The sequence below is a fragment of the Pinus tabuliformis genome, chromosome 3_1 (genome assembly GCF_031772625.1).
Source record: "Pinus tabuliformis cultivar Carrire ecotype Pingquan chromosome 3_1, CPIR1, whole genome shotgun sequence".
NCBI classification, from domain to species: domain Eukaryota; kingdom Viridiplantae; phylum Streptophyta; class Pinopsida; order Pinales; family Pinaceae; genus Pinus; species Pinus tabuliformis.
In genome coordinates, this window is record NC_142301.1 from 202543742 (window position 1) to 202561850 (window position 18109).

The 18109-nt window shown below is 38.7% G+C and overlaps 1 protein-coding gene across 1 annotated transcript in view; it reads left to right on the plus strand.

Moving 5' to 3' along the window:
• Window positions 1-17832, plus strand: part of LOC149186501 (F-box/kelch-repeat protein At1g80440-like) — a 72150-nt gene extending 54318 nt beyond the window's left edge. The window contains exon 2 of the mRNA XM_089409372.1: window positions 16978-17832. Coding sequence (XP_089265498.1) covers window positions 16978-17832 — 855 coding nt within the window. The remainder of the gene's footprint in view (window positions 1-16977) is intronic.
• The last annotated feature ends 277 nt before the right edge of the window (window positions 17833-18109 follow it).

Below are 18109 nucleotides of genomic sequence, written 5' to 3' on the forward strand. Positions count from 1 at the left end.
AAAGCAAACTTTCTGAGGAGGTTCATTCCAAATTACGCAGAACTTGCCAAAGGTTATACTCGTCTTTTGAAAAAGGATGTACCTTTTGTCTGGGACCAGGTTGCGCAAGCTTCCTTTGACGCTCTGAAAGATTGTCTACTAAGAGCGTCATTAATGTACGCCCCGGACTATCAAAGAGATTTTAACCTGTATCTAGCTGCAGCAGATACGACCATTGCGATGGTCTTAGTGCAAGAAGTCGATGGAATTGAACATCCTATTTATTATTTAAGTAAAAACTTAAATGATACAGAAAGTAAATATTCCTATGTTGAAAAACTAGCGCTTGCTGCTGTTCAAGCGATTCAAAGGTTTCGACATTACGTCCTCTTTAGGAAAACTACCGTTCTGTCAGATTGCAATCCCATGACGTATATACTGTCGCGACAGTTGCTTGGGGGCAAATATTCAAAATGGATAGCCATCCTTCAAGAGTTTGATTTAGATTTTGTAAAATCCAAATCGAAGAAAGCTCTAGTTTTCGCGGAATTATTATGCGATCTCCCATCGTCGTCCAACGATGAAACATCAGAAGAGTCAATCGTGGATGAAAATTTGTTTCTGATATCAGTAAGCGATGAGTGGTATGGAGATATCATTGTTTATCTCCAAACCCAAAAATTCAGGCCTAATACCTCACACTCGGAACGGAAACGTATACGATACCAATCTAAAGACTACATGATCGTCGATGATACACTTTACCGTCGTAGCGTCGATACGATTCTGAGGAGGTGCCTTACCCATGAGGAGGCTGAAAAAGCCCTGAATGATTGTCATTCAGGCGCGTGCGGGGGGCATCAATCTGGATATGCAACAGCACAAAGAATCTTACGAGCAGGATATTTCTGGCCAACTATATTTAAAGATTGCATAATAGCTGTCAGAAGTTGCCATGCATGTCAGATCTTTGATAGCAAAACCAGAAGACCGCCCGCACCCTTACAGCCGATAGTCGTTGTTGGGCCCTTCGCCAAGTGGGGCATCGATTTCATGCAATGTAACCCCACCTCGACCGGGGGGCATGGGTATATTATAGTCGCTGTTGACTATTTTACCAAATGGGCCGAGGCGATGCCTACATTGGATAACACTGGTGAAACAGCTGCCCTTTTCTTTTTCAATCATGTAGTCGCCAGGTTCGGCGTTCCGCAAGCTATAGTGACAGATCATGGATCGCATTTTCGCAATCACATGATGGTTGAGTTAGCTGCCAAACTAGGGCTATCGCACGACAGCTCTACCCCGTATTATCCACAAGCCAACGGACAAGTTGAGGCAATCAACAAGGTCCTGAAGCGTATGTTGCAAAGGATGATCGGGGTTCACAAGAGAAGATGGCATCTAATCCTGTACTCAGCATTATGGGCTTACCGAACCTCGGTAAAGAACGCCACTGGGTTCACACCATTCCAATTGGTGTATGGCCTGGAGGCAGTCTTACCGATCCAGTGCGAAATTTCGTCTCTTAAACTCGCAATTGACCTCCTCCCCGGAACCTCAAAAGAAGAGGCTCGTTTCCTGGAATTGATCCAGTTGGATGAAAACCATCGTGATGCCGCTTTGGCAAACGAGGCTCATAAGAAACGAGTCAAAGCACAGTTTGACAAGAATGTCAAACCGCGCAACTTCTCTGAGGGTGACTTGGTTTTGCTTTACGACCAAGAATCCGATAAATTAGGAGCAGGAAAATTTCAGTCCTTATGGATGGGTCCCTATATTGTTAAAAGGGTGTTAGCAAAAGGAGCCTACGAGTTAATGGATTATGACGGAATACCACTGGCGCAACCCCGTAACGGGTTGTACCTCAAGCGTTACTATGCCTAAATAGTAACCTGAGTGCTTTTGTTGTATTTTGTTTTCGCTAAAATGTTTGTTTCGGTAGTAATCCACCCTTCTCGTTTGTTGCAGATGTCGAATTATTCTGATACATATGTGGGATATGCCGACGGAGCGAGTCGTAGTACGCGGAATTTGTCCTCCGCTGCCTGGGCCATTTTTGATCCAAGCGGCGAGTTAGTGAGTTTCAGAGGTGTGTGTATTGGATGATCAACAAACAATATCGCTGAGTATAGTGCGTTGATCGAACTCCTCTCTGATACCATCGCTCATGGTATACGCCAACTAATTGTTAGGCTAGACTCACAACTTGTGATACTACAACTCACTGGTATATATTCAGTCCGCAATCCAGCTATTTATCGTATGTTTCTAAGAGTTAAGATTTTGGAAAGAGAGTTTGATTCAATTCAATACCAGCATATTTCCAGAAACTTGAACACATTAACAGATTCATTGGCAAACTATGTATTAGATAGACATTTACAACATATATAAAAGAGATGCATCGGTGCTATGCAAGTGGATCACAAATAAACTGAAATAAACTCCGAAAATCAAAATATATAAAGCTGTTTATAGTTTGTACATAATGTGCTGTAATGAAAACAAAATTGGTCATATGACCAAGAACTCAAAAAGATGCTAGGGGGCACCCTAGCCTAGTGGTGCTCATGAAAGTACGTCACGGTCTGTGCGATCATGCGTAAGAGACGAGTCCATCATCTAGGCACGCCGATGGTGTGCCGCTGCAACTGTAAAGGTAACTCGTCAATCTGTACATCCGGAAGACCACGAGTAAGGCTCTCAACCTGCTCCTGCACAGTTGCAAGTATCTCAGTGTCACCAAGGTCGCGAATAACAACTCTCCTAGCAGGCTCTGTTGCTGGGGCAGCAACTGGCGACCGTGGACGAGCTACTGGACGAACAGGACCAACATCTGCATGCACCCAAGAGTTTGATCAGTTTTGAACAGTAAACATCATGAATAAAAACAATAAACAGTGATATGGTCAGAGATTTTACCAATAGCGCCCCATTGCTCGCCATCCGGAAGCACCAAGTCCGGATCACCTCGGTAGTCCATACCCACATATGGATACTCAGAAAATGCCATCTCCTGACGCTCGAACCACCTAAAGAAGGACTCAGTGAATGTAATATGAGGTTGACCAGCATGCCGGGACATATGGTCAACCCACCTCTGCATGCGTGGCTCGGTCGGAGAAGGCACATCAAGCAAGATGTACTGAGGTTGCATCAATGGGATTTTCTCCAAGACAAAGGCAGTCAGAATAGAACCAAATCCAAAGTTCTTCAGCCCCCCGTCCTTTACCTTGGTCAATTGACTTTTCATCTGGATAAGTACTGCATCACACCAGTTAAACACTTTCGGTTGGAGACACTCCAAGGCGTGCTGCATATAAGATCTGTTGGCAACATGTAAAGCTGCGCTACCAGCCATCCTACCAATGGTGAACAGAATGGACCTGAGAGACTTGTCAGTAATGTCACGGATATTGATCTTGCCGTCTTTGCTCGGCTGTGAGCCTTCCCGGCAATACTGACGGATATAGTCTCTGGTGGAAGTAGTCCCTCGAGCCGTAGCTGACAAAGAAATGGGAGCACCCCGCCTTGACAACCCAGTCAAGAAGTACATGTCCTCTATGGTCAAGGGGAAGGACTTCCCCCTAATCTGGAATACTTGGTTAACAGGATCCCAAGCATCAAGCATATACTGCAGTAAAGAAATTTGTGCTCTCATGCTAGAGATACGGAAGAACTTCAGCAAGCCACAGTTCCGAAGTGCGCTCACCGTGACTGGGTCATGGAGTGCAACCATGTCCTCTGCTTCATGTTCTCGTTCTCGCCATGTAAGGGACATTTTGTCCAAAGTTCCCTACAATCAAACAAGAGAAGGAGTAAGTTCCTGATTTTGATGAAAATCTGGCGAAAAATCATCAAAAAACTCATGCAAAATCAGCCTTTTTAGGCCCAGCGCAGGCAGAGAGTCTTCCCCCTGCTCTGGAACTCAGTCTGCCTTAAGGCTGCCTGAAATACAGCGCAGATTTCGAAAGGGGAACCTGCGCTGATGCCAGGGCGCCCTAATGAAACCCCTGGGGCCCAGAAACTCTGAAAAACATGCATGAAACTGAAAAAGGAAACCATGAAAGTGAAGGGCTAAGGTTTAGCTCCTACCTGGTCCAAACGGCGCCGAAAAATCGTCCACAGAATCTCTCGAAATTAGCTGGTGAAAATCAAGGAAGAAGAGGCACCTCCAGAGCTCCAACAAGCAAAATGCAAATGAAATGGTAAATGAGAGGTAAAAACCCCTTTTATGACTTTTTACACAGTTTAAAGTTAAATATTAGGGTTATAATCTCATTTTCATGCAAAATTTGTCCATTTCTAACAAAATTTGTTGCAGCAATTGAAGATGAAATACTACATTTGAAAAGAGAAAAGCTAGTAAAAGTAAAAAATTAAATTTGACCATGAATCGAGCAGTTTTACCACAGAATTTATGCTCGTTAAAAAATAGAAAAGTGTGAGCAGGGTTTTTCCGCCAAAGTTCAAGCTCATTAAAAAATGAACCTATCTCGGTAAATAACCATTGCGATCGTAAATTTATAAGCCTTAAAAGCCTTGGTCGTGTTGTCATCCATCACCTCCATTTCATTTGGCCGATCGTTCACCCCCATATGTGTGTTTACCTATTTTGAGGAACAGCTGCGAAGAGTGATTTCACCTAACCATCCTTGTGACACTACCGTGATTGGAAAATTCCAATTTGTACCTGGAATCAGTTGCTATCCCTGTTTATCACTCGTTCCTCAAAAGACGAGTCTTCTTTGAGCTCTTTTCACTGACACGTAAAACATGAAAAGTTTGCCGAGTTTTTTGGCCTTCTAGCTCGTTAAAACGACCGAAAGCTATCCCTCCTCTAGATTTTAATCTTTTTGGACCTGAGGGATTATTGCACAAAAAGATCGAGCGCTTGTCTTGTTCGGCTCGTAAAAGTACCGAACAGCCATCCCTTCTGTATTGTTTTATACTTTTTCGGACTTAAGGGATTAGATGACGAAAAAGGAATTATGGAGTTGACTTTCTGTACCTTTTCAGTCTCTCTAAAAATGAAAAGGACCGAGTTTTCCTTGTCGTTAGACTCGTTAAAATGATTAAATAGCGACAAACTTGTCTTTAGACGAGAGCGAGTTTCCCTATCGCTAGGCTCGTTAAATCATAGCGATGGGCTTGCCCGAAGGGCAGGTTATAGAACAAGCATATGTTATCCTCCTCAAGCTTGACAAAAATAAAGAGGTACTGGTCAGAAATGACTGGGGAAAAATTGGGAGAACATTCAAAGTTTAATGGTAGCAAGTCACTCTTGAACATGACACTTTTCCTCCATACCACATCGGGTTGGGTTGTTTCATTCACCGGTCTCACCGCCATGGTCCTCGCCAAACCATCCACATTTGGGGTAATGCTACCGATCCATCGCATCAGTGTCATTATATGTTCAAGAGAGGTCATTCTGAAAGTGCTAACCGTGTCCCATCCACTGCCATACATTATCCTTCATCCATTCATGATCGCCACCCTGAATCATATGTCACAGTTTGTTTTCACCTCCACTAAAATCATTAGCTCCGTTCCATGTCAATGATGTGGGATTCATTAAGGCCCTCCTTTGACGGATCGCTTCTTGTCGACTTCAGCTCATTATCCAAGAAGTTGATCTAGGAACAACCCCCCCCAGTACTTTGAAGCTTGCATGCCTCAATGGCAAGTTTCTCACTTCCGGCGACAGGTATACATCAATGACCTTCGACCAGAAGATTTTGCGTGGCATTCGACGCCAAGTCCTGTATTCACGCCACGTGAATTGTACTGCAGTACCTTGAGGGTCATCGTCATTATTGGTGATTCCTCTCGCGCTTGTTAACGGTTTTCATTATTGACCGGTAATCAAGCGATGTCTTTCCATGTTCGACTTCAGCGCAATTCTCACATGGATCGACTTGTACTTAGAGTGAAGATCGAACGAGTTTGAAGACCCCAGATCTAGTTTCATCCATCCGGGCTGCGATATATATTCAGGAAATATAAAAGCATTTGCCATGTACATCATTGCAGCAGATGATCATCCTATAGGATGATAATTTCAGCAGAAAATTATCAGTCTATCTTCAGACGATCGTCTGTCATATGTACCAAAATGTATTTATAAAAGTTGAGCATGGGAATGCCCGCCTCAGCTAGATCATGAAAAATAGAATGAAAAATAATGTATTGTATTGTATTGTATTACAGGGCACTCTCCTCAGCACTGGAACGAACTTCAGATCCTCTAGGTAAAGCATTTCACCCGATAAACGGCCTCATACTTTAGGGGGCAACTGTTATAGACATTTTTGTGCCTCGCGACATGGAGCATGAAATGTCAATAATTACAGGGATCCTCAGTCCCTAAACATGTTGTTCTTACCCCTAAAAGAACAAGGTCATCAAACAACAGCACTTCCAATCAGTTCTCCACCTGAAAACACTTCAAAACAGGCTTATTTTGGATCATGTCAGCTGCTCCACTGAGCTTCTGCACTGGAATGCAACTGTCCCTCTTTGTACCTGCGCTGGAAGTCAAGATTAATGAAGGCTACCTGCGCTGGGCGAGATTGGCCAAGTGGCACAGTCATCTTGCAAGGTGTCAACTGCCCAGGAAGCTTCCAAACTGACACTTGGTTCATAAGATTCGCCCTGTGATGAGTAAGAGGTACTTGATCACCATGTGTAAGCAAGGATCTCCAAGTGGACTCAAGAACTAAAGATTAACTGAAGAGGGAGAGGACACAAGGCAGCTTCATGTCAGTCTCAAGCTGACTCATCCTCTCTTCTTCTCTCCTATATATAGAGCTCTTCTATGAGGTCTAAGGAGGCTGGAATTTTGTGTTAAGCAAGGAGGTGCTGTTGGATTACAGTTAGAGCTCTTGGGTGATTGTTTTACTAGAGGTGAAGAGGAGAGTTCTTGCTGCTGGGGAGGTGCTGCTGGATTGGAGCCATCATTGGTTGTAACCTTCTCAGAACCCTGTTACTTCTATCAATAAAGTTTTGCATGTTCTCCTATATACTTGTATTACATTGATGGATTGTATTTACTTGTATATTTGATTCACTCTAATCCATGCATCAGTTATGAGTACATGTATCTTGTAGTTTCCTCTCTTGTTTTGTGCAGGATCTGTGTGTAGCTGGACCGACAAAGAGAGCAAGGAGCTGGGAACAAGAGACAAGGAGAGAGGACAAGGATCGACTAAGCGAAAGACACCAGGTTGGTTGGCCTTCTTTTCACTCTCTCTGTACTTTCATAAAGGAAATCATCAAAGCTTTACTTTCAGTTGTTGCTAAAGACTGTCACCTTTAGAGTAGGGATAGGGTCATCCGCATCGGATACTTTTCCCCACAACAGGGGGACAAATAGAACCAATATTTTACAGTTAGATGGGAGAGTTTTATATACATTCTTAGGTTTATAAATTGTTTTAATATACTCACAACATGTTCATTATAGGTTTCTAAAAGGTGTGATTAATTCATATGTTAGAAAATACTTTATGAAAACATAAATCTAACAATATTCTTGCTCAAAAGACAAAGAAACAAATCCAAATCATGACTCACATATCATGATCAAATAACACCAAATCAAACATACAAAACACCCTAGCCATAATTTCCATTACTTCTTCAAAAATATTCATGATGCACTACAAAATTGTACTCCAAAATGTGAGCCACAAGCCTAATATTCTTGAGAAGCAAAGAAAAGTATAGACATTAGTGCAATAAAGTATTAACTATCTCTATGTGTGTTAAACATTCAGACACAAGACTGGCATAGAGACTCAAGCATTAAAAATTTAGACACATAACCATCTCAATCCAATGAAAACAAAAATGGAACAATAGATACCAAGCTAACTAAAATCATCCCCACTTGAACTCAACGATAGAGTGACTGGCTAAATTGAACTCCACTGAACTCAACCCCCTTCCTCTCAAACCCCTAAGCTGAAGAAATATTAACCCTTTATATATTTAAAAACATCTTTCTTATCATCATTCACTCAAATTCTGTCCAACTTGTCTAGTCTCCCATGTTGGTCTAGTTTTCCCATTCACCTTGCTTGATAAGTAATGCATACTTGAAATATCCCTTAACAATTCCTTCTCCACTTATCAACTTTCCCTCTTCAATAAATTTATTTCAACCTCATCTCACCATTGTAATTCTTTTCACTTATTCATCTCACCATTGCAATTCTGGTCCTTTGTTTGCTACATGTGATATTCCTCCTACTTAGAAATTTTTCAAAATTATCAAAATTTTCCTCCATGGCCCTAACAATAACCATTGACTTTGGAATCTTGTCTTATTTGGGCATTTTCTTTAAAAAGGAATTAAGGAGTAGAGATTGTGCGAGCTCTTGGGCTAAAAGTTTTCAAGACAATTAATTTTCAAGATAAGTGGTGGTGGGAATGGGCATGGAGATAATGGTTTGTGTGGCCTTGTCTCTGTAAACTTGATGGATTAGAAATCCATCAAGAGAAAGAGTGATAAGGACATGTAAGAAAGGTATGGATTTATCCAATTCAATTTTGATGCCAAATTGAATGTGGAGAGAAATCCTATTAGGATAGGAGAGAAAGGTGTTAAGAGTAGGTAGGCCATGTTCCCAAATGAAAAAATTGTCATGTACAAATTGATATCAACACTTTGACTATTGATGCCAAGTGTAACAACCCTTTCTCTATGTTAAGGAAACTAGGGCATCAATAATTAAATGATATCTCTACTTTCATAATTTCTTGTGAGTGTCTTTTCACTTCTTGATTATGACCTTCTTATTGTGTTTTTCTCATCAAGACAATTACCAACTCATGAGCAATAAAGAGACAAACTACACAGTATATAGGCTATCAACGAGGGCCAAAACCTCTCACTCTTTGAGAGGAAAAACCAAACGATTTCTTCTTATCAAACCTTTAATTGATGAATACCAAGATCATGACAAAGACCCTTGACACTAGATCACTTCCAAGCCCAAGTCACAAGCCTCATATTTATCCTTAGATCACTGCTTCTCTTCTTCTTCTTCTTCTTCTTCTTCTTCTTCTTGACTTCCTTTAGAATTTTGACCTCTTCTTGTAGGTCTACAATTTTTTTCTTCGTAAGAAAAACCCTAGATCAGTCTTTTGATGCTTGAATGGTCTCCTTATATAGGGAGACTTCTTTCTCTTCTACTCGATTTCCTTCATCGATGTCTTCACCCAATCGAAATCACCCATATATGACTATAACCTTCGGACACCTTCAAATTCATAATATTCAGACGTGTGAGGGTGGATTAGCCCAAAAACAATCCCATAATCATGTAACATCCTTCACTATCCTTTCTTCTTTCTTTTTTGATGTTAAGGATCCTTCTATAATGAATTTCACACTTGATTATCTCATACTTTCTTAACCAAATTGTTGTCCTACAAATGAGCCTGGGCACTACTATATATAGCGATTTTTCCATGAATATTACGCCAACATGATCACTGGAGTAGGCCAACTTTATCTTTATATAATTTTCCCTTTCCTTGTAGGAAGACTTGAGTGAGGAATAGTGCCAAGGTCTTGGAGGGTGAATGACAAAAAAGAAGTTGACTTCTACAATGTGTAACATGCCTTCAATACATGACAACAACTCTTTAGACTTTTATTACTAGATGACGAAATCCCTAAAGGCTCTCAATGGGAGCCTTAACTAAAAATTAAATCTCTTGCTCATGACACCCATCAGTCAATTATTATAATAATTCTATTTTTCTTCTTTCCATATTTTACATAAAATAATAATTACATGTCATTATGAAGACTGAACCTAGTTACAATTTTTATCACTCCCTCTTAACTAGGGAGGTATTCATAATGGTACTTGGTCATTCTTAATCTAAATAATTTCTTATAAGAAGAGTTGGATTGGTAACCCATCTCTATATCATCATATCAACCAACATTGTCACATATCAAGGCTTCACTAACAAATCTATCTCTCCACAAGATTTGAGCTCAATGTTGGGGAGATAAATTATTTATAAACACCCTTACCATTGTCTCCTTGGGAACATACCCCACCTGGGTTCTCAGGTTGTGTTCCATCAAGATTACTCTTATCTTTGATTCCCAACTCCCAATTATTACCTTGGATCCCAAATCCTCCAAGAATGACTACTATTATCTTGGATTCCCTACCTCATCCTCAAAGAGCATAAAATGCCAGATGATTACAAAATCCTCCATTCTGTCTTCCCAAGTGAAGACCAGAATGATGTGTCTATCTATTCCTCTTAATTAGGGAGGACATATATATTCCAATAAGGGAAGCTACCCATTCCTACAAAAGAAATGTACATAAACTCCCTCTTGCTTAGGAATTTTCCAAGTTTCTTCCAAGTAAGAAACTTGTTTCCAGGCTCCCTCTTAATTAAGGACCTGTAATAGCTCCTCAGATGGAGAAGAAAAGATAACCAACTTCTTGAAGAGATCCTTCCTTCGATGTCATGGATTTCTTCTTTGCTATGGATTCTTCATCTTTTGGTATTTATTCGTAGGGAAGAAACCATCCATCACTCTCATCCATGGGTCAGTCATTTTATTATTCCTTTCATGAGGAAGTGATCCATCAGTCCACATCTGGCCTTGCTTCATGTCATGATGCTTTCTTCATATTGAAAAAGAAATATTAACTCAGACAAATATATAAATCACACATAAAAACTACACAATATATTGGCGGAAAAAGGCTGAAGCTTCATGTATTCTCTCTCACTCATACATTCTTACACCAAAATAATTGAAATAGTGTTACAAATAAATAGATGAGAGATATTGGTCTCAAGATAGTGCGTGCTATCTTGGACATCTTTGGTTGAGATAATTTCTCCTTTGGTTGAGATAATTTCTCACCAGACACACCAATATAGGAGTTACCTAAACTAACTCCTATCTTAGAGGAACAACCCAAGAGTTAGGCACAAATTCCTAACTTGGAATATTTAATTTATTTATTTATTTTTGGATTTATAATTGTTTTATGAGAGAGTCTAACATTCCCCCCCTCAATGATATTACATCCTTGTACATGGTTCTATTCGAAGAAATTCATAGTTCTTCCCTTGGAAACCCTGCTTACGCCCATCCAGATATTTCTTTAAAAATAAAGGAATGAACATTAAAAGCATTAGCTTTGTGATGGTATTTCATCCTAATATCTTCTAGCTTGTATCAACATCCAACATACATATCGGCACATCTCCAAAGATTTATATTTCCAAGGATATCTTTCTTTTTCAGTCTCCATCAGTGTCTTCATATCTTCCAATGATATATCATAGTAAAATCTTGTTGATATTTCAAATATTGATTTCCTTTACCATTGTTTCATTTTCCATGATCTAGTACTTCCTTTCTTCACACATTTCATTCCCAAGAGCTTCTAATAAGAGTTCCTAAATTATAGTCAGCCACCTCATACTTCACATGACGACATATTATGTTGATTTCATCTAATGAATGTGTGACCCATGCATTCCTTCATCCCTTTGAGTGAGAATATCCTTTCTTTTTATCATGCTATTAAGATATATCTTGGTTCATGATATATGCAACTATATGACATGACTTTCACAAAATCAAATATAAGCACACATACCCCATTTTTCCTTTGGGTCATCAAGACTCCAAGCAACAACTTCTTCTGAAAGAGCTTCAATCCCTTGATCTGCTTCACTTTTATATCATCATAGCAGCATCTCATGCATTCTACGAGTTTCAAATTCTTGATGAAACACATTCTTCCCCTGGTGATCGGTGAAGCTTTCAATGAAGATCCATTTAGAGGATCTTGAGGATGTTTCATATCTTATTCTGTAGATGTTACCCTTTTGATTGGTGTATGATGAGCCTTGTCCTAGATGGCTTCTTCCTTTATCCAATAAGTGTCATTTGACCTTTCAATGATGGTTCCAAGAGATATATCCTTCATAGTTGACTACCATATATTTTGTTCCTCCTTCATATTACCTATGCTAATCTGATGAGCTCTTACTTCTAATGCTTCTACCATGATGTCATTTTCAAATATGACTTATCCTATCTTATTTCCAATGGTTCCTATCTATATAGCGATAATTTACACAACTGAAGAGTACTTTAGTGGAGCATATTATCTCATTCATAGTAGAGATCCCTTGCTTCCTCGTTCTTAAGCTTCTTCATCTCAGGTTCTTCCATTTCTTCGGTAATATGTGCTTTGTCGTTATTTCTCTTGTTATCATCCTTCTTAAGTTTAGTACAATATCTTCTATAGTTCCCATATTCATGTCATCCATAACATTGAATCTTAGCCATGTTCTTCTTTTTCTAAGGGCCAAATCTACAAAACTTGTCTTTTCTCTTTATGATAACAAGATATGCTCGACTTTTCTCATTTGATCCAATGTTAGTTTTTTTGTTTATCCTAGTCTCTTCAATATTGCATAATGACCATATATCCTGAAAAGGAGTGGCTCCTTCCTTCCCATAAATATCTGAAGTGAAGTTACCCCATTCCTCTCCTAGTGCATTTATTACTATAATGGTCATTTCTTTGTCAGACATTATTTCACACTGATCTTGAAGTTGATCTCTTATTTCTGAAATCCTCATGAAATATCAGGCTATTATTTCTTCCTTTGAAGTGTTCAAAATGTAGAGTTACTTCCTTAGAGAGATGAATTCTCCTGCAGTTCTTACGGAAAACAACTCTACCAATTTGTTTTTATATCTTTTGAACTGCTTAATTTTGATACACATGGGATGAGAGAGCCCTTAATGGATTATATATCAATCCTCTAGGCCCTCACTACCCCTTTCATGTATTTAGAAAATGTTTGAGAATATTATTTAGGAGGTTGGGTTATTGACCCCTTAATGTGTTCGATGACTTCATTCCCAATAAGATTTAGATGCATTTTTTTCTTCCATGTAGAAATATTTGAAGCCCCAACTAATTTGTTTCTACCCTTGTAAAAATACATTTTGATAGATTGAGATGATGTCATAAATATACTTACTTGAGTAGATGCTTCTTTCTGTAGTTGCTTCTTCCTTTAACTTGATAGTGATATAGATCATAGAAGACTACTTCTTGATAGATTCTTTCTACAAGAGTAATCCTTGTTCCATTTTGGAGAGAGATCACTTTGTTGGAGTTCTTCGAGGGTTAAATCTTTGATTTAATGAGAGACAAATTGTTTAAAAAACCCATTTGAAGATGATGACAATTTTATTTGATCTAACATTCTTTGGTATTTTGAAAAATCTTCCACTTCTTAGATGATGGTTGAGAGAAGTTCCTAGAAATTTTCTAGGGTTTTTGGTATTTTTTTCTGATTCCTCCTTTATTATGATCCCAAGACTTTTTCCGAACACGATTTATTCAATCTAGTGTTTTGGTATGATGTATATCTTGAAATTGTGCTTTGATATCCTTCCACTAACATTGGTGCCTCTATTTGATTAAATGCCCCTTCTTGACATTGTCACCTAATCTAGGTGGATGTTGGTGGCCACCCACTTATCCCACTTCGACCCTCACAACTGTCTCTTTTAGTTTTTCAGTTTCTGTAATTGTAGCACAATTTACTATTTTTAGTAGTTTTTCGGGTTGTGAACTTTTGGAGCCGTTTTGAGGCACTAAATGACATTTTCTGGAAAATATAGGAGCAACATGGGTCCATGGACTGATGTTTCTCTTCCCAAAGTTGTAGTGCTTTGATAGATATTTCTTACGAGCTATTGAATGCATTAAACAGACATTGGGTGTCCAAGTTACGACCCCAGGAAGTTGATGTACCAATTTACCCAAAACAGGGCTCACAGTTTGGTGTTTCATCTTCTAGGGTTAGGTTTTTGGATGTTAAGGGTTTTCCATTGTTTCTCAACAATAAATAGGGCTTCGAGCCTCATTGTAACACAGTTCAGAGGCATGTAGCCACCACATCTCTTCTCAGAGATAAGTTACCATCGCCCTAGCTGGTTTATTTTCCATTTCTATTTGTAAGCATATTTCATTATTCTACATTAATGAAATGAAGTATTATTTCCGCTACATCTCTATGTTTATTTTTATTTATGTAATTTGTTCCATTCCTGTTTAATTCCAAATCATCACCTTAGCTCCAATACCATGTTGAGAAATCCAGGGCACCGATAGTTAGGTGCTTTCTCTACTTTGATAATTTCCTCAAAGAGTCTTTCCACTTCTTGATTATGATATTCTATTTCCTATGTTACTATTGTGTTCTTTTCATCAAGACAAATACCAATTCATGAATGACAAAGAGACAAGAGACACAATATATAGGTTGTCATCCATGGCCAAACCTCTCGCTCTTTGTTAGGAAAAACCAAATAAATTCTCCTTGTAGAACCTTCAATGTATGAATACCATGAACATGACAAAGAACATTGACACTAGATCCCTTTTTAACATTAGATAAACTCTCTACTTCTTCTTCTTCTTCTTCTTTGATTCCTTCAGAATTTTGGCCCCTTCTTGTAGGTCTGTAACCTTTTGCTTCATAACTAAAACCCTAGATCCATTGTTTGATCCTTGAATGGTCTCCTTTTGGAGGGAGATTTCTTTCTCATCTACTTGGCTTCCTTAAGTGGAGTATTCACCCAATCTAAATCACCCTTGTATGATTTCAACCTTCAACCTGATTCAAATATGTAATATTCACATGTATGAGGATAGATTAGCCCAAAAAAGCTCCCACAATAATGTCACACTTGATTATCCCTTAATTTCTTTCCCGAGTTGTTTTCCTCCAAATGAGGTTGACCACTACTATATGTAGTGGTTTGTCCATGACTATTAGGCAAACATGATCACTCGTGTAGGCCGAATTTATCTTTCTAGAGTTTTTCCTTTCATTATAGGCTGACTTGAGTGAGGACTAGTGACAAGTTCTTGGAGGGTGACATATAAAAACAAATTTGACTTTTACAATGTGTAATATGCCTTCAATACATGACAACGACTCTATATATTTTGATGAATAGATGAAAAAATCCCTAAAACATCTCAATGGGAGCCTTAAATGAAAATAAAATCCCTTTCTCATGAAACCGATTGGTCAGGCATCACAATAATTTTATTTGTATTCCTTACATATTTTACATAAAATAATTATTAAATGCGATTATGAAGACTGAACCTAGTTACACTTTTCAACGTTGTAATCCCTTTTGTAATTTTTATTATGAATTGTAATTCATGTAATGAATTGCGGAAATTTAAATACAATGAATCACTAAGCAGAGTGGACATGGATTTAGTGTTTTGAGGAGGAGTTGCATGGAAAGTTGACAAGTCAAGGCTATGCATTAATGGCCAACATCCCTGTGATTGAGTTTTAATGACCTGCATGGTAGGAAGGGAGATTGAGTATGGGATACCTAAATGGATGACAAGCCCATCACCCCCTTATCATACACCAATGGTTGCATTGTGTAGACGAAACATGAGGGCCCTGCAAAGGGGTCAGTGGGAGAAAAGATTCAACTAAGACAGAATAATGGATAACGATTAGGGTGATTTTCACAAAACAACATAGAGAGAGTGCACTACAAACTATGGAAAATAGAAACAACACACTATGAAATAATTGTGGGTTGTTTGGAGTAGGAAATCGAAAACATAGTTGTGGCTTTTGGGTTCTTTTATGTTGGGATACACATACAAGGGCTTATGATTAAATCTTTGAGAGTGAAGGAGAACCACTGGACGAGGTTGATGCTAGAGTGGAGGCACAAGGTGTAGCATAATGAAATGAAGGAATAGGTAGATACGTAGAGTATTTGGGAGCCCTATTGGGTTGAGAAAGTAGAATTTATGTGTTATTTTGATCCCTAGTTTGCAGTGGATTAGGGTTAAGAAAAATGCATAAGAAAAACATAAATATTACTAAAACAAACTAGATGGAGAAAATTTTTCTCCAAGACGATAGATGGAGAAAATGCATAAGAACACTATTGGTAGTTCCTCTCTGGATGTTATTTCCTCCTATTTCTACTCATTGCGGAAAGAAACCCTCACTACCTGACTGAACCATAATATACATGGATATGGATGCACATTTCGACTGAGAACCTCACCTCACCAGCCCATGCCTTCTCTAATCTAGGTATATTGGTTACATTGGTCATTTCTTGTTTTTTTTGATGTAGTTTTATTTTTGGATGTTCTAATTTTTGTTTGCAAGAGGTAATATTTTTTCTTGAAAGTATTTCCCCCATCAATTTTTTTATCAAATAATTTTTCTTTCCTTGTCCCCTGCATTTGAATCTTATACGTTCGAGTAAATTGAGAGTTAATTTTTTCCCAAAATTTCGATGGTTCTCATCTACCATTTAGTATGCTCATCCTGGAAGAACCCAAGGTCATTGAAGTCATCATGGAAGGCATGCGGAACCATGGATTAGGGTTAAGAAAAATACATAAGACCAAAATAAATATTACGCAAACAAACTAGATGGAGAGAAATTTTCTCCAAGATGAAGAGATTCAAGAGGATGTGAGAGATTGGGTTTGAGATACAAGAAATATCTACGTCAATCATATGATATATCTTCAAATTTTCATTCTCTACTAGCTTCTCATGTTAATTATAGGTATAGATTATATAGTAACTCGTCATATCAATATAGTAAGCTCTATGCTTGTGGTATGCTATTGTTGTTGTTTTCCTAATGGTTGACCAATAGCCACAAGAATGTACCTATTTTATTAGTTAATATGAAATTGTTGCTTATATTATACAGAGAACCAACATAAAGAACAAAAACTGAATTATTAAATAAGATCACCTAATTCATAGTGAAGCCTCGTATTAGAGATTTCAGATCCTAAAAAGACTAGGTTTAATAGAATTTATAGTATTTGTGATATTAAAAAGGCTGAAAACTAATAAATTTAGTTAAATCTCACTCCCGCTGTTTAGGGAATAACAGTATACGACCCTGTGGAGAAGACGTGGGAAAGGACACCACCTATTCCTCGTCCTTTTGATCTTATTCCATTTGTGACCGTGTTGGTTTCTGTGAATGAAAAGCTTGTCGTGTTTGGAGGATGTTTTATCGAAATTGAGATGTGGGTGAGGTTGGACGTTGTTGTCTTCATCTTTGATTTTGTGTCCAAAAAATGGCGCCGCGGCTCCAACATACCCACTAGTCGTATCAACTTCGCCTCTGCAGTTTCTTCTTCGAAAGGACTTATCTACGTCGCTGGTGGCGAAGATGAGAATGGCAACTCTCTGTCCACTGTGGAAGCTTACGACGTGGAAGAAGACAGGTGGGAAATCTTGCCTCCCATGACTCAAAACCGCTATGGACCTGCGGGTGTTTACCTGGACGGGAAATTTATGGTGATAAGTGGAATGCCATCTGGTGGAGCAGTCGCAGCCTTAAGTAGCGCGAAAGCTTTTGATGAGGAGACGGGCGGTTGGCAGACGCTGGAAAACATGTGGAGTTTACGAAGGCGTATTATGGAGCAGGATTCCGATGTTGTCTGTATATGTGAGAACCTGTACGTGATCGTTTCAAAACAAGTGATGAAGTATGATGCTGAGAAAAATGCGTGGATGCCTGTAGCTTCTGTTCCACAAAATTTAGAATTTATTTTCTGTGCTGCACCGTGGCGTGAGTGGATTTTTGTAAGTGGCGTTAATGAGAAAGATTATCCGATCGCCTATTTCTTTCAGCCGTCAACTGGGCAGTGGAAGGCTATTGACGACGCAGGGCAAGTGTTTGCTCGTTATCCTTATCCTTTTGTATCAGCTGTAACCCTCGAAATCTGAATATTCCCTTCTCTTCCATATATTTTATATTTCGCATCATAAATAATATTTAGCTATTTTTAAATGGTAATATTGAAATTGCGTTATGTTATTTGATCTCGGACTCTGACTAGCGTCGTTCACTTATTTTGCTTTAAATATGAACCGTAAATTAATCCCATTTTGAAAAGGAGCGATTATCATTAATCTCTAAGATTTGTTCTTTAAACAAATTTAACTTTGGGACAATTAATGTTATGCGCCTTACTGTGATATATAGAGTTTGGTTGTTCCATTT